This window comes from Saimiri boliviensis, chromosome 3, assembly GCF_048565385.1.
Source record: "Saimiri boliviensis isolate mSaiBol1 chromosome 3, mSaiBol1.pri, whole genome shotgun sequence".
Classification (NCBI taxonomy): domain Eukaryota; kingdom Metazoa; phylum Chordata; class Mammalia; order Primates; family Cebidae; genus Saimiri; species Saimiri boliviensis.
The window spans coordinates 68800407-68823597 of record NC_133451.1 but is presented as its reverse complement, the minus strand read 5'-3'; the positions used below and the strand labels follow the sequence as shown (position 1 = coordinate 68823597).

General features: G+C 37.4%; 2 protein-coding genes across 3 annotated transcripts in view; one reads left to right on the top strand and one right to left on the bottom strand.

The window, feature by feature from the left end:
- Positions 1-497: 497 nt before the first annotated feature.
- On the bottom strand, positions 498-13641 carry THAP6 (THAP domain containing 6). 2 transcript variants are annotated; one of them, XM_003931978.2, is made up of 5 exons: positions 13558-13641; positions 12531-12630; positions 10475-10682; positions 6779-6904; positions 498-1059 (listed from the first exon to the last, which is right to left on the bottom strand). In XM_003931978.2, the coding sequence occupies exons 2-5, from the start codon at positions 12608-12610 to the stop codon at positions 805-807; spliced, it is 669 nt and encodes a 222-aa protein (XP_003932027.1). In that variant the 5' UTR covers positions 12611-12630; positions 13558-13641; the 3' UTR covers positions 498-804. The 2 variants fall into 2 exon arrangements, with proteins under 2 accessions (XP_003932027.1, XP_010340908.1); XM_010342606.3 differs by lacking the exon at positions 12531-12630 and having other exon boundaries at positions 13558-13635.
- A 57-nt stretch (positions 13642-13698) lies between these two features.
- RCHY1 (ring finger and CHY zinc finger domain containing 1) overlaps positions 13699-23191 on the top strand; it is a 45608-nt gene continuing 36115 nt past the window's right edge. Inside the window, exons 1-3 of the mRNA XM_010342604.3 lie at positions 13699-13881; positions 18743-18862; positions 19104-19219. Coding sequence (XP_010340906.1) covers positions 13792-13881; positions 18743-18862; positions 19104-19219 — 326 coding nt within the window. The 5' untranslated portion in view covers positions 13699-13791. The remainder of the gene's footprint in view (positions 13882-18742; positions 18863-19103; positions 19220-23191) is intronic.

Here is a 23191-nt window from a genome sequence, read left to right as displayed (position 1 = left end):
AGTGCTGGCATTCAGATTTTTAGATATACCTTTATGATGAAATAGTCATGAAGCAAAGTGTTCAGACCTGTCAGAGCAACTAACCATTTACAGATCAGATTTATGACATTTTTTGTCTCTTAAAGCTATTCTGGTTTACATCAAAGTGCTCCTAGTGAGGAGGAATGATGTACTGTACTGAAAACTGAGACTTCACGAGGGGTCTTCTTAAATTGGCTCTGAACAATTCTAAAAGCCAATAGATCTTCACCATGTGTTATTCCCAGAGTCAATACCACAGGAAGCCTTGTAAAAAGATCCTTTGGTATTACTGATAGCTAAAGCACCCTGGATTGAATCTAAGATGGATATGTATTGTAAATGAATTGTGCTTTGTAGTAAAATGCATTTAAAGTAAAATTCAATGAATTTACCATAAAGCACATGTAAGTAAAGGTACTCCTTTGAAGCCAAAAATCTGATGTTGCTGGAGAAGTGTCAAATTTCTTCTACTATAGTTTAATGTGACTAATTTGACATCATTTCTTTAGCTCTGTGACATTTTCTTGAGAGTTTAACATCTTACAATAGTGACCTGGCACTAGTATAGGTCTATAAAAACATAATTGTCACAAGTCACACAAATACATAATTACTACAAATTTCTGTATACTTTCAAAAAAGTCTTTGGATAACAACTATAATACATAATGCTCCAGAGAATCCAAAGCAGGACTTTAAATGATAGATATTATTTACTGATGGTAAATGAGATTTTCTAAAATTCTGTACCAATGACAATTTTAGGTAGAATGTGAAATTATTTCATGAAATATAGTCCCGTTCTATGCTCTCCTGACAACACTCCCAACAGAAAGCATCCAGTCTATTTGCTGTTTCTTGGCTGATCAGACATTCATCCTTTAATTCCCTAATTGTCTTCCTCAATGATTTCTGAAAACGTTTTTCTCGGTCTAAAACATTCCGTAGACTTTCCTTTGTATCCTCTAGCTCGGTGATCACATGATCTAATTTATGCTTAAGTTTCTTTGGACTGTCCATTACACTGTAGCTATGTTCCTAAAAACATAAACACCAAGTTATTAAATCAGACAGACATGTAGTTGGAAAAAAAGCTCATAACTAAGCCTAAGCTGTTTCTTCATTTATAATGCTTAGAGAACATCTTTAAGTTGGTGATATTTAGAGGTTTAAGGAACGTAGGAAGAAGACGGAGCAGAAGCAAAATTTAGGGTGTAAGTGCCTCCTTTTACTAAGGCCAGGCAAACACAAGGTCTACAGAATATTACGGATGGGAAACACGTAATCTCTACGAACATCATGACACTTGCAATGTGCCCTATAGCTTTTTTGCTTTTTTTTTTTTTTTTTGAGATGGAGTTTCACTCTTGTTACCCAGGCTGGAGTGCAATGGCACGATCTCGGCTCACTGCAACCTCCGCCTCCTGGGTTCAGGCAATTCTCCTGCCTCAGCCTCCTGAGTAGCTGGGATTACAGGCATGCGCCACCATGCCCAGCTAGTTTTTTGTATTTTTAGTAGGGACGGGGTTTCACCATGTTGACCAGGATGGTCTCAATCTCTTGACCTCATGATCCACCTGCCTCAGCCTCCCAAAGTGCTGGGATTACAGGCGTGAGCCACTATGCCCGGCGTTTGCCCTATAGCTTTTGTTCCTTCAATGTGGTGCTGGTAAGTTTAATTTTTACCTATCAGACAAATTTAAATTAAGTTTTTAACTGGATTACTTTATTGGATGGCTATTTCGTTTTATAAGGTATGACAGGAAAAGAGTACTGCAGCAGGTTCTCAGGCCAGGTGCTGGGGATTTAGAGAGGACTCTGGTCTTGGAATTTTTCAGAGACAACTCCTCTCAGTATTTATTACGGTTATGCTTAAATTTGCTAGACATGCTTTTTTTTCCTTCTTTATTTGAAAATAGGAAAAATAACGCTGACATATTTTAGAAAGGTACCATAAAATAATGTTGAAAAGCTGTTATTTAATATTAAAATTAGTAACAGAGACTGGATTGACCCCTCCCTCAAAGAACCAACACAAGGCTTAAAAGACAGAAAAAAATCGCTTTAGGATAATGGATTTGGCAAGGATGGCAGCTATTGTGGACAGATGGGAAACAAAGAGGTGAGACCTAAGACTGCCCTAGCTGACTACTTGAGAGTTTCTAGGCCTCAGGGCAAGGAGGGGAAACCCCTGCAGAGCTTAGCAGACTGAGTTAAGGAGGTAGTGCAAAACATCCAGGGAGACCAAGGTGGCTACAGTTCACAGGACAAAGTACTAGACAGATGAGAGCTGCACAGAAAAAAACTTGAGATCTTCAGAGGCTCCCCCTTGATGCCCCTGAGTATTTCACGTGCAGCATATGCACGTGAAAAACTACTCAAGGCTTGAGGAAAGAACAACCAGAGATTAAGAGTGCCCTGTGCTCACAGAGCATAGGCACTATCCCCACTAGCCAGACTTGAAAATGTCAAGATTCACGGACAGTAAGTATACAAAAGGGTTTTGCCTGCATAGTGAATAATAAATAGCCCTATCTGTTCTAGTTCTGTCAAACAAAGTAAAACCTGAAAGGGTCAAAGAGTTTCTAACTAACTGTACCCCAGAATAACGCTCAACAAAACAGGATACAAAAATATCATGGCATGCAAAATTTACCAGGCATGCAAATAAGCAGGAAAGCATTAGTCATACTGAGATACATCAATCAATGGAAACCAAGCTGAAACTGATACAAATGTTAGAATTAGCAGACAATTAATAAAGTTATTAAAGTTGCACTTCATATATTCAAAAAGTTAAGTACATGAAAGATAAAAAAATACTCTACTAGAATATCTACAGATAACTACAATGTGTGAAGTAAAAAATATACTGGTGAGAATGGCAATGTATTTTTTGAAATTTGACACTTCAGAAGAAAAGATTAATGAATGTACATTTACAATAATAGGAACTATCCAGTATGGACTACAGAGAGAAAGGAGATGGAAAAAAAACAAAGCGTCAGCAACCTGTTACACAATTTCAGACAGCCTAATATATATGTAACTAGAATTCCTATGGGAGAGGAAAAATTGGGATAGAAAGAAATATTTGAAGAAATCATGGCAAAAATCTTTCCAAGTTTGACAAAAACTATAAACTGCTAAATAAAAAAGCTCAACAAAAAAAATTTTTTTTTGAGAAGGACTTTCACTCTTGCTACCCAGGCTGGAGTGCAATGGCACGATCTTGACTCACTGCAATTTCTGCCTCCTGGGTTCAAGCGATTCTCCTGCCTCAGGCTCCCTACTAGCTGGGATTACAGGTGCCTGTCACCATGCCCAGCTAATTTTGTATTTTTAATAGAGATGGGGTTTCTCCATGTTGGTCAGTCTGGTCTTGAACTCCAAACCTCAGGTGATCTGCCCACGTTGGCCTCCCAAAGTGCTGGGATTACAGGCATGAACCACCATGCCTGGCTAAAAGCTCAACAAATCTTATCTTAAGCATAAGAAACATGAAGAAAATGAAACCAAGGCATATCTTCATCAGATCAGGCAAAAGCAGTAGGAAGAAAAAAATTCTTGTCCAGCACGGTGGCTCATGCCTGGCCCAGCACTTTGGAAGGCTGAGGCAGGGGGACTGCCTGAGCTTAGGAGTTTGAGACCAGCCTGGGCAACATGGGGAAATCTAGTCTCTACAAAAACATACAAAAATTAGCCTGGTATGGTGGCAGATGCTGGTAAGTTCCAGCTACTCAGTAGGCTGAGGTGGGAGGACTGCTTGAGCCTGGGAGGTTGAGGCTGCAGTGAGTTGTGAATGTGCAGCTGCCTCCAGCCCGGGTGATGGAATAAAACCTTGTCTCCAAAAATAAATAAATAAATAAATAAATAAAAAGTTTTAAAAAAGAGAAAAACTCTTAAAAGCCAAGAAAAAAAAGTATTAGGTACAGAGAATAAATCTGACAATTAAATTTTTCATCAGAAACAGTGCGTTTAAGAATACAGTAGGGCAACATTTTCAAAAGTACCAAAACCAACTGCCCCTCCCCCAAAACTGTTAACCTAGAATTTGATACCTAGTGAAAATGTCTTTCAAAAGTGAAGAGCAAACTTTTTAAGAAATAGAAACGTTGAAAGAATTCATCACTATAAGAAATTAACATTTTTATGGTTGCACTGTAGGAAATGTTAAAGTAAGTCATGTAGGCAAAATGATACCAGGTGGAAATATGGACTGACAAAAAGGAATGAAAAGCCTTGGAAATAGCACCTACATGGATAATATCAGATTTTTTTTCTTATTATCCAAATCTTTTTAAAGAATAACTTACTGTTTAAACAAAAATAATAATATGGTGTGGAGTCTACAGCACATGTAAAAGTGAAATGCATGACAGCAATAGCACAAAGGAAAAATGAAAGTATATGACCATAAGATTTTTGCATATGTAGTGGAATAATATCACTTTAACATAGTCTATAATAAGTTAAAGATGCCATAAACCTAAACACAGGCACACAGGCCAATGGACCAGAAAAGAGAACCCAGAAACAAATCCACAAACCTATAGTGAACTCATTTTCGACAAAGGTGCCAAGAACATGAACTAGGGAGAAGACAGTCTCTTCAATAAATGGTGCTGGATATCCAAATGCGGAAAAATGAAACTAGACTCCTACTTCTTACAATATACAAAAATCAAATCAAAATGGATTAAAGAATTAAATCTAAGACCTCAAACTATGAAACGACTATAAGAAAACACTGGAGAAACTCTCCAGAACACTGGTCAGGGCAAATATTTTTTTTTTCTTTTTTGAGACAGGTTCTCACTTTGTTGCCCAAGCTGGAGTACAGGGGTGTGATCGAGCCCACTGCAGGCTTGACCTCCTGGGCTCAAGCGATCCTCCCACTCAGCCTCCTGAGTAGCTGGGACTATAGGCATATGCCACCACCCCAGCTCATTTTTTTTGTATTTTTGGTAAAGATGGGGTTTCACTATGTTTCCCAGGCTGGTCTCAAACTCCTGAGCTCAAGTGATCTACCCACCCTGGCCTCCCAAAGTGCTGGGATTACAGGAATGAACCACTATGCCTGGCCTAAAGATTTCTTCAGTAATACCCCACAATTACAGGCAACCAAAGCAAAAATGGACAAATGGTATCACGTCAAGATAAAAAGCTTCCATACAGCAAAGAAAACAATCAACAAAGTGAAGAGGGAACTCAGAGAATGGGACAAAATGTTTGCAAACTATCTATCCATCTGATGATGGATTGATAACCAGAATATATAAGGGGCTCAAAAAACTCAAAAGGAAAGAAATCTAAAAATTTGATTAAACACTTGGCAAAACATCTGAATACACATTTCTCAAAATAAGACATACGAATGGCAAACAGGCATATGAAAAGGTACTCAACATCACTGATCATCAGAGAAATGCAAATCAAGTCTACAATGAGAAAATATCTCATTGGATAAAATGGCTTTTATCCCTAAAACAGGCAACAACAAATGCTGGCAAGGATGTGAAGAAAAAGGAACCCTGTACACTGTTGGGGTAAATTAGTACAACCACTATGGAGAACAGTTTGGAGGTTTCTCAGAAAACTAAAATAGAGCTACTGTATGATCCAGCAATCCCACTGCTGGGTGTATACCCAAAAGAAAGGACATCATTATATCAAAGGGGTATCTGCACTCCCATGTTTGGTGCAGCTCTTTCACAACAGCTGATATTTGGAAGCAACCTAAGTGTCCATCAACAGATGAATGGATAATGAAAATGCAGCACTTAAGCACCATAGAGCACTACTGAGCCATGAAAAAAATGAAATTCAGACATTTGCAACAACATGGATGGAACTGGAGGACATCATTATGTTAAGTAAAATAAGCCAGACACCGAAAGACAAACATTACATCTTCTCACTTATTTTCAGGATCTAAAAATCAAAACGAATTGAACCCACAGAGATAGGAGAGTAAAATGATGGTAATGAGAGGTTGGTAAGCATGGTGGGGTGGAGGGAAGTGGGGGATGGTTAACGGGTACAGAAAATTAGTTAAGCAGACTGAATAAAATCTAGTATTTGATAGTACAACAGGGTGACTATAGCCAACAATAATTTATTATATATTTAAATATAACTAAAAGTAGAATTGGATTTTTTTTGTAACATAAAGGATAAATCCTTAATGTGACAGATACCCTATTTACCCTGATGTGGTTATTATTCATTGTATACCTAAATATGTCTAATGTATCCTATAAATATACATACCTACTATGTACTCACAAAAATAAAAAAAAAGATTATTCTAAAGCTATATTAATCAAGGTAGTAAAAGAGATCTACATTCCATGCTTGCCTCTAACATGAACAAGCAATGAGATGAATAAATAAATGCAAGCTTGAATACTCTGTATGTGTATGACTGAGAAAACTTAAAAAGAAATAGCTATTTTTTATTACATATTTCATATAGAAATTATAGCAGTTAAAGGGAAGAATTAATTATTTTCTTGGTAGAAATATCCTTGCAGAAGCTTTCTTCAATTAATTATATTATGTAACCAAAGGATTAACTACCTCTATTTTGCTGTTGCATATATATAAATTACAATGACCCTAGGAAGCAATATTATTTGTAGATATTACACATTAACCCCTAGATTTTGCTAGGATTCTGAAAAATTTGATTCTAATGGAGATGACATATTCATCTTAAAAGTATTAACACGAGCTCAGTAAGTCATTTACTTACAAAAATGAACTGGGATTGGAATTCTTCAACACATGAGGAAGAACCAACAAGATGGTGATTGCAGTTAGTGGCTGGAAGGGTTTTGAGGCTGAAGTTTTTTCTACAATGAAGCTTTTCTCTTTTCCCCTGTTAAGAATAGTTAATAACAATCATTGAGATATTTTTGTCCTTTCTTACATTTTTTATCCTTCTTAACTTTTATACTGAAGTTAATACCACATTTCTTTTCATGGAAATTGCTTTTAAAAATCAGTAAATTCTACCAGATAATTTTAAAAGAACTTCCTGAAAACAACTCTAAGCTTCATCTAAAAACACAAATTCTCCTAAAAAGGAAGAGTGTAGGAGGTTACACACTACAAGCTATTAACACAGTAACAATAATTAAAATAGTATGCTCCTTTCTTAGGACTAGACAGAAAAACCTAGAAATAGATCATCAAGCAGATAGATGCCTTTAGGATAACGGTGGCATTCTAAATAAGTAGGGTAAGGCCACAAATCATGTAAAAATCAACTAATTAAGAAAAGCAGTTATATCCTTTAATATAATAAAGCACAATGAAATTCCATGTACTGAAAATTTATGTAAAAAAGAAAACCACGAGGAGGTAGAAAAAATATAGAGTATTTATATAATTTTAAGGTGAGGAAGCTAATCTCATGTAACAAGAGAAAATACAGAATTGACTACATTTAAAAAAGCCTGAATTTCAAAGAATATAACAGAATAAACCCATGCCATAACTAGCACTGAAGAAAAACGATAAAAAAATAACCAGGAAGGAATGTAGGAGAAAGGGGAGAGAAAAAAGGAACTGCAGCGTAGATGGCAGTTAAATGATTCCTATCCTCAACAGCCAGTGTTTTTACAAAACAGTGTAGAAAAAGATAATAGAAGGGGACCCGAATAAGTAACTCACAAAAGAATACAAATATCCAACAAACTGATGAAAAAACGAAGACATGCATGAGTATTCATAAATAGGTTAAAACATTAGGATGCCATTTTGCCCATCAATTTCAGCAGAGTTTACAAATGCAACTTACACCAAGGATTATACCAAGGGTAGGTAGACAATGTTATGCATAGCTAGTAGAGGGAGTAGACTGGTGCAAGCTTTCTAATGAGACTTTCTCTAATGAGACTTTGGAAGATCTTTATCAAAAGCAAATCTTTAAAAATGTATATAATCTTTGATCCAACCATTTTATTTGCAGGATTTAGTTCAATGAAATAAGGATATGAGCCAGCTAGAACAGGATTTAGTTCAAGGAAATAAGGATATGAGCCAGCCAGTTCATTTTAGTGCTGTTTAAAATAAGGAAAGATGACAGCCTATACACATTATTAAAGATTGATTATATATACTATTATTTATATGTAGGATCAACTGCTATATCGTCAGTAAAAATGGTCTATAAAATTAACACCACTAATTACTGTTAAGGTTATGGAATGAAAGGAACTCTTACATGCTTGCTGATAGTGGGACTATACATTTGCAAAAGCACTCTGGAAAACTATGGCAATATATGCTCAAGCTGAACATCCACATTGCCAGGACCTAGTAATTCCCACTTATAATTGAAGCGTATATATACCCTACAGAAATGTGTATATAATTGCACCAAAAGATATGCTCCAAAATGTTCAGAACTGCACAATAGCCCTAATGTGAAAAACCACACCAACATTTATCAATAGTAGCATGAAGAAATTAGTTTATTTGTACAATGGAATACTATACAGCAAAGAAAATAAATGGACCAGTATCTCATGCTACAATGTGGATGACTCACACAAGATGTTGAGCTAAAGAAGCCAGAGTACATAATATAGACAGGACTCTATTTATATAATTGACAGTGATACAAGTCAAGACAGTAGTTACTTTTGGGGGTTAGTGACTGGGAAAGCATGTGAGGGAGGCTTCTGGGGCACTTATATTGTTTTATATCTTGGTTTGGGGGGAGTGACATGATTGTACTCACTTTTTGAAAACTCACTGATTTGTACACTTATAAATAAGTTTCTATAAATATGTTTTACTTCAATATAAAGTTTAGTTAAAAAAAGTGACAGTCTATATAGGCTTCTCTTAAATACGTGATCCATAGATCTGCAGCACAGAGTGGGATGCTTGTTAGAAAGTACACACCAACTTACTGAATCAAACTCTCTGGAAGAGGTAAGAGTCTGTATTTTAAACAAACTCGCTGGATAATCTTTATGTAGACTAAAGCTTGAAAGCTATGGTTGTAGGAAAATATTTAATGTCATGGAGAGTTGTAGTTAATAGTGAACGCCAAAGCCAAAATGCCTGGGATCAAATCTAGTCTCTGTCACTTAATAGAGGTGTGACCCTGGGGAAGGCATTCTAGCTCTCTGGGCCTCAGTGTTTTCAAGTGATAAAATAAAAATAATAATAGTACTTACCTCACATGGTTCTTTCAAAGATTGAGTTAATAGATATGTAAAGTACTTGTAATAACACCTGGCATACAGTATACATTATATTAAAAAACCCAATAAAGCAAATAAAGGAAAAGATATAGAGTGTAATTCTATTTCCAGAAGGTTATCTATATAAATACGGATGAATTTATATAAAGCATATATACAAATCATTACAAAGATACAGATCAAAGTGTTCAGAGTATTATCTATGGATTATGTGATTATTATCTTTATTTTATTTTTGCTCCTATCTTATTTTCTAAAATGAAAAACTTGTTATAAGGAAATCAGTATTTTTTGAAAGTAAGTTATGGCTTATTTGATTTATTATACCCAGATTTCTTAAGTTAATGTCCTCTTAACATTATAGCTAGATGACACCTTGGTAGTAGGGAAAAAACAGAAGCCCTAGAGCAACTTTCCCAAGATACTGTATATTTATTAGTATAAAAGAAAGTGAGGCATTCTCTACTTGATCACTCAGGTTCTACAAAATGACCAACTGCAGAAAGTGAGCAGGACTGCATGAGAGTGGGTATACTTCTGGCTACTTCTCTTGTTTTTAGCTACCAGGAAGGAGATCCCTTTCAATGGAGGCTCTCCTTGAATTTTCCACCTTGAATAAATCAATCAGTCTATAGGTTCTAGAAATTCACTTTCAGGTATATAAAGTCAAGAGAACTACTGGGGGTGAGGCAGACAACCCATGGGAGTATTACTGAGAAAAAACACAGAATTCAATTAGCGTTTACTTATCCAACTGCTCTACTTTCTTTTCCTGACCTTTTATTCTCCTGTTCTTATCTCTCTTTTTTGGTTTTCTTCCTTTTGATCCTACCTAGACTTTAAGCTTGCATGTATGTGGCTCTTACAAGTACTTTAGTCCTGTTAGTGGTTCTGCTCTTGACTTCTGTCCGAGTGTTAAGGACTGCCAACTTGGAACGTCAGTTTTACATTCTTATGTTAACTTCCATTTTTAGACAAAAATCTTGAGTTATGCTAATTCCTGAAGTCAGTCCACTTCACCAAACCTGAGTAATGTACAAATATTTATGAGTGGTTACTGGTAAAATACTCCTACTACGCATCACAAAAGTTGAAGATGCAGTCTACGAATTTAAAAACTTCAAGAATGGGCTTCAAATGAATAAGCAGACAATAAAAATGTTAGCAAGAGTGGTGAAGGTTCTTCAATAGTATAAAAAGTGAGCAATGATGTTAAGTAGTAAACAAACCTGTAGGTGACATGGAGAATCAAAGATAGAAGGTATGACTCCAGGTTTCAGTTTAATGTTTGGAGCACTTCTGTCAAAATCTGTCTTCTTAAAGTGCCTCGAACACAACACATCTCCTTTTTTAGGCTCCCAAATGCCGGCTGCATTCACATCAAGTCTTTTCATTGCTAATACCCATTTCCTTTTGATGTTTTCATCTGTGGGGAATCTAGAAAAAAAAAACACAAAAAATATTTTAAAATCAAATGCTATTAATAAATAATTGAATTAAAGCTGTTATACAATTGTAACTAAATTGATTTGTTAACTTTTTTTCTTTTGAGACACAGTCTCACTCTGTCACCCAGGCTGGAGTGCAGTGGCTTGATCTTGGCTCACTGCAACCTCTACCTCCCAGGTTCAAGCAATTCTCCTGGCTCAGCCTCCCAAATGTATACTACCATGACTATTACCATCAAATCCCAAGTAGCTGGGATTACAGGCGCAGGCCACCACAACCAGCTAGTTTTTGTATTTTTAGTAGAGGTGGGGCTTTACTGTTTTGGCCAGGCTGGTCTTGAACTTCTGACCTCAAGTGATCCACCTGCTTCGGCCTCCCAAAGTGCTGGTATTATAGGTATGAGCCACTGTTATTAGTCTTGAGAATTACAATATTTAGGAAACTGTAATTCATGCTTTTGTAACTTTCAGTTTTTTTTTTTTTTTTTTAGACGGAGTTTCGCTCTTGTTACCCAGGCTGGAGTGCAATGGCACGATCTCGGCTCACCGCAACCTCCGCCTCCTGGGTTCAGGCAATTCTCCTGCCTCAGCCTCCTGAGTAGCTGGGATTATAGGCACGCGCCACCATGCCCAGCTAATTTTTTGTATTTTTAGTAGAGACGGGGTTTCACCATGTTGACCAGGTTGGTCTCGATCTCTCGACCTTGTGATCCACCCGCCTCGGCCTCCCAAAGTGCTGGGATTACAGGCTTGAGCCACCGCGCCCGGCCTAACTTTCAGTTTTAATATTCGGATTTTTGTGCCAATCATGCTGCAGATACATGGCCCTCATTTCAATTTTTCTCATATTATAAGAAAGAAAAGTTTCAGTGGATATTAGCCTCTTACAGTAAGAGCCACAGTTGAAGGTATTTATTCATTTATAGATGATAAAAGAATTATCACTTAGGACTTTTCCTATCTGAAATAATACCCAGAATTCGATAAAAAGGGCCCATTGTCATTCCATTCCTCTGTCAGCACCAGAAAATTGCTTGGTAAAGCATACACAGCAGGTCTATAGATGCCCAGTCAAAGAATGCAGAGAATAGCTGCAGAACATGGAGTTCTGCAGACCAGAGTTATTTTGAGAGATTTGAAGGCCAATAGCCATATCTTACTCAATTTTCAAGCTGATTCAAATTTTTCTGAAATAAAGTAGGTAATATATGCTCATTTTTGATTTCCTTATACCTAACAAAGTAGCTAGGAGATCTTTCTCTAACACATAGCACAGTGCCTGGCACAAACGCAGCAAAATAAACATTTAGCAAGTGAACGATTATTAGATCTTATTACTCCTTCACTTAATCTTTCATGGCTTTCAGGAGAATGGCTAAAATATGAAACTAAAACCATCTTGATTTGCAACACAGATAAAGATCCCTTGGTCTGAACTTGTAATTTATGTTTTTTCCTACAACCTATGCTTGATCTATTTCTAATTAGAAATAGCAATATATCTTAGCAAAGCTCCTTCATTCACACTGTAAACTCCATGAAAACAACATTAAATTTCTTTGGCTGTATGAAAAAATACAAAGTAATAATATTAGCAAAAGTGAGCCTTATGGTATTTTTTTGTAAACCAGTCTCTGATACCTTGGCAGGTCTCTTAAAACGTTTAAACTAAATTATAAACATGTAGAAGTTATCACAATGTCACTTCAAATTTAACATAAAGGGTACTTAAAAAGGATTTGGGAACTAAAGTTCAAAACTGAAGACTTAAGTAGAATTGTCTTTTGCTTTTTACAACACGGCCAAAGTATTTGGCTTAACTACAGCAAAACCTTACACGTGAAATGTCAGTCCTTTTAACTTCGAATTTGGCAAACAGCGAGAAGCACATCCAATGGCGGAGCAGCATTTCACCATTTTAGCAACTCATAACAGAACTGAAAGAAAATTAGAATGTTAAGAGTCAGTAACTGGAAAGCTGAAGGGGACATTTTCCCTTTCCCAGCGTTTTAGGAAACATGAAATCTGGTTAGAAAGCCAAAGACAAATAGCTTCTTCTAACACCTGCAGCTTTGCTTAGAACATTTTCCAGCGTCTTGGCTCCTTAACAAGGTGAAACATATTTAGCTATGTACCCTGAGGCATCTAATTTCCATTTTGTCGGCCTGTACACTTCTCTTCTACCTTCTAATGGGTACCATGTTCTCTGTGCCACAAAGCCTTTTGCACACTAACTCCTACTCATCTTTCAGCCCTCAGCTTGCATCGCTTCCCCAAGGAAACCTTCCCTGACTCTTGACCCCCAGATTAAGTCAGAGCTCCTCTAATATTAGCTCTCACATGACACACATTTCTTCTTCCTAGCACTTTTCCAAATTGTAACTACATTTATTGCAGTGATTGCTTTTATTAATGTCTTCCTCCTCCAGCAGTCTTGTTAGTTCCATGAGGGCATGGTGGAGTGTGTCTATTTTTTTTCACTTTTTGTCCTCACGGTTTAGCTGCTGACTGGCAATAGTGAATGTTAGTACATACTTTGAATGAACAGCAAGTAAACGGGAAAGGGAGTGAAGCAAGGGGCACTTCGAGGTGCCAGCGAGTGCCCTGGCGTCCAAGAGCGGCGCGCGGGACCGGTAGAGCCCAGGGCCCCGGCCGAGCTCCGCCCCTTTCTCCAGGCTCCCCGCCGCCCGGGAGAGAGGGAGGGGCCGCCCTGTCACAGGTAACGATGCGCCCCGAGAGCGTCCATTCCTCAGGGGTCAACCAGCGTCTCCGCGCCGCTGCACCCCACCTCGCGCCGAACCACGCCCTGAGATTTCGGCGGGTAGCGATGGGGGGAAAAGAAGAGGCAACCTAAGAGTTATTACCGTTAGCAGCGAAGCCTGCGACTAACGTCAACGACGGAGACTGCGTCTACCCTCGCTTCCGCCTCGTAGTCCCGAGAACCGGAAATCCGTCTGCCCCGGGTCACGTGCTTAGGAGCCATATTAGCGCTGGTGACCGCTGCGGCTGGGAGGGGGTGTGCTAGAGCAGCGCAGCTTCACTGGGCGTGGTTTTCATCCTGTGGGAAGCCTCGGTGGAATGTGAGGGGAGGTGGAGAGATGGCGGCGACAGCGCGGGAAGATGGCGCGAGCGGTGAAGAGCGAGGGCAGCGGGGCTGCGAGCACTATGACAGAGGATGTCTCCTAAAGGTGACGCGTTCAATGGGCTCTTCCCCGACGAGCTTCCGCTGGGCTGGGCTGGGCTGGGGCGGCCTGGGCAGGCGGTTAGGCTTGGATTTGTTTGAGGTTAAGCTGTTTTTCAGGGTACCTTTTCCACTTGGAATTGGGTTCTTCTTGAGGAGAACGTTTTTGGCAAGGCGATAAGCCCCACCTTTCCTACCTGCTTCGTACCTTGAAAGCAAAACCTTCTTTCTTGGGAATTGATTAGGCGTGCACGGTGGTCTCTTTGCATGTGGGTTTATTCGTCTTTTGCTGTTCAAGTAGACTGAGGCAGCCCCGGCCTGTACTGGGCTTTTCCTTTCAGGTGCGTGGTGAAATAATGAAAGTCAAGATGGAAATAAGCAAGTGGAGAAATAGAATACAATTTCAGCTCCTGTAGTCAAGTTTTATAGCCTGCCAGCTTCATTTTAGAGGCAATGCATATGTTTAGACCTACGTAGGAGAAAACATGTCCGAGAAAAGAAGACAATCATGTAATTGCCATTAAGTAGGAAATTATGTATGGGAAACTGCCTAGTGAGTATGTATCGTTACTTTGAGAAAACTTCTTAAGCTATATATTTTTTAAATTGGCATGTATTCAATTGAAGTTTCCTGGTTTTCCTTACAAGAAGCAGTACAAAAATTTTGCTTAGAATACTTGAGCTTTGGAATCTCAACCGCTATGTATCCAAATCTTTGCTCTTTTCTTTAATAACTGTGATTTTAGCTAGCTCCTCTTTACCCCATACGTGAAGTGGGGATGATAGTCCCTGTTTCATTAAAGTGTATGAGGAGTATATATACTAAAGGGCATGTATAGTGTTTAACAGGGTGCATTCCCTGAAGTAAATGAGTAGTAAATGTATACCACCATGACTATTACCATCATCATCAATCTGATTATTATTTTTTGTCCTTTCACTCACAAGTCAGCCTTGCTGGTCACTGTCTCATTATTAGAAGCAAGTTCTAATCTCAGGTCTGTAAGTGGATCCTAAACTCTTTCTGTAAGTCATGGTTTGGTGAACAGTGGTCCACTACACAGAAGAAGCTCCTTAAAAAAGTTGGTCATTCACCAAGTGTTTTGTAAGGAAATTGAATGCCATAGATATGATTGCATTTCTACTGAGATGTATTATTACTCTTTCAGACTTGAGGTCAAAAACTGATTTTAATATCTTTTCACCCCCCATAAACTACACAACTACGTCTGTGTATCATAGCACTAAGATAGTTAGCCCTGGGTGTCAAACAGTTTTTGCCTTCCCTCTCTCTCCCTCTTAAATACCAGAGGCCAAGTGAAGCATTTCAAAGAGGAAATGGTCAACTAGGTCAAATGCAGTTGTTTGAGTAAGATAACTGAGAATTGCCCTTTGGATTTGGCAAGGAAGAGGTCACTGTTGAACTTGACAAGAGGAGTTCCAGTGGAGAGGTCAGGATTCGGGTGGATTTAAGAGAGAATGGGAGGAGTGGAATTGAAAATAGCACTTACAGATAATTCTTGGGGTTTTGCTATAAAGGGAAGCAAAAAATAAGGTATGGTTGCTGGCAGGTGTGGCACCATGATATTTTTTACTCTTTGAGAGAGAGGAAGTATTGCAGCATGTCTGTATATTCTAGGAAATGATCCAATAGAGTGAGAGCATTTTATAATGCAAGAGAGAGAGGGAAAACTGTAGGGGCATTGTCCTTGAGTAGCCAAAGGGGATGAAATCCAGTGCACAAGTGAAGGAGTTGACCTTAGAAGCATAGACGTCAGTTCTTCGTAAGGGAAGGCAGAGGACGCGGTATATTTGCAAGTAAGTTAATAGAGATGATAGGAGGATGTTCTGTTTTGATTACTATTTTTTTCAGGCCTGTTAGCAGGAAGTATAGTTACTGTTTTTGTAGTGAACACTTATCAGCAGAGTGTTAAGGAGGGAGAAAGAGGTGTTAGAGTTTTAAAGCCAGAGAAGATGTGAAATGATCATTTAAATCTTAGATCTTAGACTCTAGAAGAATGAGAGAATGAACCAGCAAGGATGGGGATGTTTTTTCTCTAACCATATTCAGCTGCTTCTGATACAAGTCTAATAGGATTTAACCTGGGTTGGGATTGTGATCTGTGAGTGTAGGGGAAGAGAGAAGGGAACGACGGTGTATTCAAGGGAAGACTTGGAGTAAGTTAGAGAGGAGATCGTGGTTAGAGAATTTGATGCTTGGAATTGAGATGCAGAGAGGGTGCAGGTGTTCTGTAGCAGTGATTTTCAGAGTGTGGTGAATGGACCCCTGGGGATCTCTGAGGTCCGTTTGGGGGTCTGCAAGGCCAAAACTACTTTCTTTGAATACTAAGGGTTTGTTTTGTTTTGTTTTGTTTTTCAGTCTGTTGACACTTGCACTGATGGTGGAAAAGTGCTACTTAATACTGCTAGTACCTTAGCTTGAATCAAGACAGTGGCACTGAACTATACTATACCTATAGTTTTTTTAAAAAGCCAGTTTCACTTAAAAATGTTGATAAAGCAGTAAAATCATTAATTTTCATCAAATCTCAACCCTTGAGTTTATGTCTTTTTAATATGCAGTGACATGGGAAGTTTTCATCAAACACTTATGCAAACCTAAATTAAAGGGTTATCTTGAGGAAAAACTTTTGTGCAATTGGATTGTAAAGTGAACTAGTTGCTTTTTTTCACTGAACAGCATTTTTTACTTGAAAGAACTACAGTCATTCACATTTGAGTATTTGGCAGACATTTTCTCAAAAAGGAAAAAAGTGAGACTCACTACCAATGAAAATGACAGTATTTGTTGCCAGTAATAAAATTCAAGCTTTCACACAAAAATTAGAATTTTGGAAAACTTTTATTAGCTTTTGTAAGGTTGGAAGCTTTTTAAAAGACTTTTTTTGGTGAGGTTTTCTTCAATACCTAAAGACTTTTAATGAATATGATATTTTTTGATATTACATGTTCAATGTGTGAATATGCAGGAGATGTAAGTAACTCACTGAACTAGTATTTTCCAGATGACCAGTGCATGAGTAAAACATCCATTTGAAGTGCAAGGTAGAGCAATGGATTTTAATGTAACAGAGGAAGAAAAGTTCACTGTTACGATTTCAGATTTCATGTTGCAACTGTCCTTTAAGAGTTGTTGTTTTACCGTAATAGCAGAGAATAATATCCATAATTCTCTGAAAAGGCAATTAAAATACTCCTTTCTTTTCCAGTGCACATATTTGTGTGAGGCCAGAGTTTCTTCTTGTACTTTAGCCACAACTGTTTGAATGCATAAGCAGATACAAGAATTCAGCTATTTGGGGGGAAAATACAGTTATTTTTCATTAAATTATGTTATTTATGTTAACAAGTAATGAGTTTGTTGCTTTTAAAAAGAAGTAATATTTTTAAAATGTATCCTTTTTAATTTATGGTATGGTATGTATCAATAGATAAAATCCACGTAAACCAAAGTTCTTTGGGATTCTCAGTAATTTTAAAAAGTGTGAAGGATTGCTGAGACCAAACCATTTGAGAATGACTGTTCTACCCTGTAACTATGAGAATATGTGGGTTGGAGGACAAGGTTATTGGAAGTGAGAAAGTAAAGGAACTGAGAGTAACAGAGAAAGGAAGCCACTTAAGTGTTAAAATCTTTAAGGGATGAACTACATTATGGTAAGTCGTGGCATAGGAAGCCTTCAGAAATGAGTGATCTGCAAGGTCACAATGTACTGGAAAGTATTGGGTTAGCTCACTGGCCTGGAAATCTCTTGATATACTTGTAATGATAAAGTTGCTGTAATGAAAAAACCCAAACAATGATGTAGATTAAAGAATAAAGGTTTTATTTCTTCCCATTTAACAATTCCAAGGTGAGTGATGCAGATTAGGGATGAGGCTTTCTTCTACACGGTCACTAGAGGGACAGTATTTTTCTCTTGTCATTTTGTCATGTTTTAGGGCATATGGCCATCTGTGTGGTGTAGCTGGACAATTGTGCCCAGGAAGGAGAGGATGGATTTTGGTTGACAACTGGCAGTCTTTGCCATGCTTGAAAACAAGGGTTATCTCTTACATTTGTGGCATTTTCTGCAATATTAGATATGAGATTGATGATTCTTAAAAACAGATAAAATAAGAATATAATCTTTATTATGTAAATGAATTTATCTGGAAGTGTCTGAGAAGAGGTTTCCTGTCTGCTGTTTAGGCTCAGAATGAAATTAGGGTGTTGTATTAGTCTATTGTCACACTGCTGGTAAAGACATACCCAAGACTGGGAAGAAAAAGAGGTTTAATTGGACTTGGAGTTCCACCTGGCTGGGGAGGCCTTAATCATGGTGGGAGGCGAAAGGCGCTTTGTACATGGTGGTGGCAATAGAAAATGAGGAAAAAGTAAAAGTGGAAACTCTTGATAAACCCATCAGATTTTGTGAGATTTTATTCAGTATCACAGGAATATCATGGGAAAGACTAGCCCCTGTGATTCAGTTACTTCCTTCTGGGTCCCTCCTACAACAGGTGGGAATTCTTGGACATACAACTCAAGTTGAGATATGAGTGAGGACATAGCCAAACCATATCAGATGTTGTGGGATTAGTGTTTCAATTTAGGGATTTCCTTCACATTTCTTTTGTTTTAAAGTTGGGTTAAACTTCATATAGACATAGTGATGTGAAGGGAAGAATTAACATAAAATATGTGAAGAAACCAGTGAAATGTTATGTTTAGGATCAGTTTAGCATCTGATCTACTGGGTGTAATCTTTGAGTTCCAGGAGGAGGAGGAAAAAATTTTCTTTTTGCATTGTACACTTGGTTTCCCTTCCTTCTTACTGTATCTCTTTTTCTCCCATGGGGGTTAGGCACCTTGCTGTGACAAGCTTTATACTTGCCGCTTGTGTCATGATAACAATGAAGATCATCAACTAGATCGCTTTAAAGTGAAGGAAGTGCAGTGCATAAACTGTGAAAAAATTCAACATGTAAGATTTTATGACATTTCTATTTTCTTTTTAAAAGCTGTATTAAGGTGATTTGAAAAAATTTAATCAAAAGTATTATAAATAAGACTTTTTTTAATTTCTAGAATAAGCAGTATCTTTGGTTTAGGTGTTTCAGAACTTGTAAAAATAAATTGCATATGCTTTAACAAAAGTTCCTTAAATAGTAACTCAAAATGTTTTGGTTAGTTTGTTGCATTTTTTAATTATGTGTCTTTTTTAGGCCCAACAGACTTGTGAAGAATGTAGCACATTGTTTGGAGAATATTATTGTGATATATGCCATTTGTTTGACAAAGATAAGAAACAGTATCACTGTGAAAACTGTGGAATTTGTAGGTACTGTATGTAACATGTTCTTATCTAATTGATTCTAATGTATATGCAATAATAGTTTTTAAAATCAACTTTATTAAGATGTAATTTACATCTGATTAAATACATACATTTTAAGTGTCCAATTCAGTGAGCTTTGATAAATACATATATCTCTGTTACCATCAGCACAGTCAAGCTATAGAACATACACATTCTAAGAACTTTCTTCATGCCTCATTAATAATTTAATTTACCCATTAATTATTGTATAGTTATTTAGAATTGTACCTTTGGAATATAAAATATGTTTTATTTAAAGTGTTTTCTAGGCAACTGAGGTAGAGAATTGGGATAAATTTTTCCTTTTTAAAAATTAGTATTTAAAAAGTTATCAAATATATAGTGATTTTGTAAAAATTGGAAAAACAGAAAAGTAGAAATAATAAAAATGACCTACAGTCTAATTGCAGACAAGCTACTATTGATATGTCAGTGTATAAGGAATTATTTTTTTCTTAAAAAACTCAAGTAATAGCTGGGCGCGGTGGCTCACGCCTGTAATCCCAGCACTTTGGGAGGCCGAGGCGGGTGGATCACGAGGTCGAGTGATCGAGACCATCCTGGTCAACATGGTGAAACCCCATCTCTACTTAAAATACAAAAAACTAGCTGGGCATGGTGGCACGTGCCTGTAATTCCAGCTACTCAGGAGGCTGAGGCAGGAGAATTGCCTGAACCCAGTAGGTAGAGGTTGCGGTGAGCCGAGATCGCGCCATTGCACTCTAGCCTGGGTAACAAGAGCGAAACTCCGTCTCAAAAAAAAAAAAAAAAAAAAACAAAACTCAAGTATTTCAGATATATGTTAACATATGTATGTAAGGTGTGTATAAAGTGCAATACAGTGAACAAGCCACCCAGTTTAGGAAATGAATGTTACCCATAGTGTCAAAGTCCAAGGTGTTCCATGTTCAGTCCTTTCTTCTTGTCCCTGCTGTAGGTAATAACAGTCTTGAATATTTTTTTCTTTTTTTTGAGACAGAGTTTTGCTCTTGTTGCCCAGGCTGGAGTGCAATGGCACGATCTTGGCGTACTGCAACCTCTGCCTCCTGGGTTCAACCGATTCTCCTGCCTCAGCCTCCCAAGTAGCTGCAATTACAGGCATGTGCCACCATGCCCGGCTAATTTTGTATTTTTATAGAGATGGGGTTTCTCCATGTTGGTTAGGCTGGTCTCAAACTCGTGACCTCAGGTGATCTGTCCACTTTGGCCTCCCAAAGTGCTTGGATTACAGGTATGAACCACTGCATCCAGCTGATCTTGAATATTTTTAAATCACTTTGTTGCTTTTTTTTTTTTTTTTTTTTAAGTATAGGTTGTGTTTAAGGAAGGATAACTAACCTACCAAAAGATACGGAAATTATAAGCGAATGACTTTATGAATTTCAACAAGTGAACATACCTTTGTAACCACTACCCAGATTAGGAAACATAACATTCATAGCACCTTCATAGCTTCCTGTGTGCCCCTCCAAATTAATACACTTCCCCAAAGATAACCATTATGCTGACTTTTGGAAGTTTTAAATAAATGGAATCATATAGTATATGCTCTTTTGTTTTATGTGTTTTAAGGCCATGTCATTCAGTGCTCATATACTTAAAATTATTACATTTTCTTGTATGATTGATTCATTTATTATGACATAATGTGTCTGTTTATCTTTAGTAATGTTTCCTGCCTTAGGATCTACTGTTTCTGTTTTGGCTTTTTTTAATTTTAATTTTTTATTTTTACCTAACATTCTTGGAGTATATGTATTGGCTTTCTTTTGATGAGTTTTTGCATGATATCCTTTTCCATTTAGACATTTTTGCATACTTACATTTAAGGCATGTGTCTTGTAGAACAGTATATAGTTGAGTTTTAATTTTTCAATCCAGTTTGATAAAACTGTCTTTTAATTGGAGTTTTTAGTTCGTTTATTATTAATGTAGTTAGGATATATTTGTATTTCAATCTACAATTTTGATATTTTCTATTGCCTTAGTATTTGTCTTTTTTTCCTCTCATTTTTTGCCTTCTTTGGATTAATCCATTGTTTTTCAATTCCGTTTTTATTCTCTCATTGTACATTCTTCCATTATTCTCTTAGTGATTATCCTAGGAATTATACATCCTTGGCTTACTAGAATAATATGTTTATCACTTTGTGGACAATGTTAGGGCCTTAAGCACTAAAAGTCTTTATATGCTATTGTCATGTTTACCATTTCTATTGCCCTTCTTTCCTTTAAGTTTCTAGCATTATCTTTGGAGTTACTTTTCTTCTGCTTGAAGAATACTCTTTAGTATTTCTTTTAGTGAGGTCCTGCTGATGATAAATTCTCTCTCTCTCTTTTTAGTCTCTGAAAATATCATTTTTGAATATTTTTGCTGGGTGTAGAATTCTAAGTTGACAGGTGTCAGTTCTCCTTCACCTCCTAACACTAAAGATATTCTGGTTCCATAGTTTCTGTTTAAAAATATCACCTCTCAGGATTATTACTGCTTTTTGGACGAAAATTTGTTTTTTATCCTCTTCTCGCTGTAAGTCATTGGTTTTTAGCAGTTTTTCTGTAATGTGTCCAGGTTTGTTGAGTGTAATATTTATCTGGCTTGGGGTTTTTGGCATTTCTTGAATCTGTGGCTTGATGTCTTCTGTCAATTTTGAAATATTTTTGGCCAGTTTCTCTTCAGATAATGTTTCTGTATGATTTCCCACCTCTTTTGAGACTGCATTCTATAGATTTTTTTGCTACATCTCATCTCTCTCTTTCTCTCTCTCTTTTTTTAATATTTCTCCTACTTTAATTTTCTTTATGCTTAAATTGGATAGTTTCGACTGATTATCAGTAGGTCTCTCTCCTGTTTTGTTGACTCTGCTGTTAAACCTACCCAGTTATTTATTTACTTAAGTTATAAAATTTATGTTTAATCTTCATTCTTGTTATTTTCCAGTTGTCAGGTGAAATTATCTTTTTTTCTTTGAATATATTGATCACAGATAATTTAAAGGGCTCTGCCTGATAACTAATATCTTGATTACCTATGGGTAAGTTTTTTTTTTTTTAATTTAATTTTATTTAATTGCATTTTAGGTTTTGGGGTACATCTGAAGAACATGCAAGACTGTTGCATAGGTACACACGTGGCAGTGTGATTTGCAGCCTTCCTCCCCATCATCTAGATCTGGCATTTCTCCCCATTCTATCTCTCCCCAACTCCCCACCCCCCGCTGTCCCTCCCCTGTTTCCCCCCAACAGACCCCAGTGTGTAGTGCTCCCCTCCCTGTGTCCATGTGTTCTCATTGTTCAACACCTGCCTATGAATGAGACCATGCGGTGTTTGATTTTCTGTTCTTGTGTCAGTTTGCTGAGAATGATGGTTTGCAGGTTCATCCATGTCCCTACAAAGGACACGAACTCATCGTTCTTGATGGCTGCATAATATTCCATGTTGTATATGTGCCACATTTTCCCTCTCCAGTCTGTCATCGATGGGCATTTGGGTTGGTTCCAGATCTTTGCTATTGTAAACAGTGCTGCAATGAACATTCGTGTGCCTGTGTCCTTATAGTAGAATGATTTATAATCCTTTGGGTATATACCCAGTAATGGGATTGCTGGGTCAAATGGAATTTCTGTTTCTAGGTCCTTGAGGAATCGCCACACTGTCTTCCACAATGGTTGAACTAATTTACACTCCCACCAACAGTGTAAAAGTGTTCCTATTTCTCCACATCCTCTCCAGCATCTGTTGTCTCCAGATTTTTTAATGATCGCCATTCAAACTGGCATGAGATGGTATCTCAATGTAGTTTTGATTTGCATTTCCCTGATGACCAGTGATGATGAGCATTTTTTCATTTGTTTGTTGGCCTCCTGTATGTCTTCTTTTGTAAAGTATCTGTTCATATCCTTTGCCCACTTTTGAATGGGCTTGTTTGTTTTTTT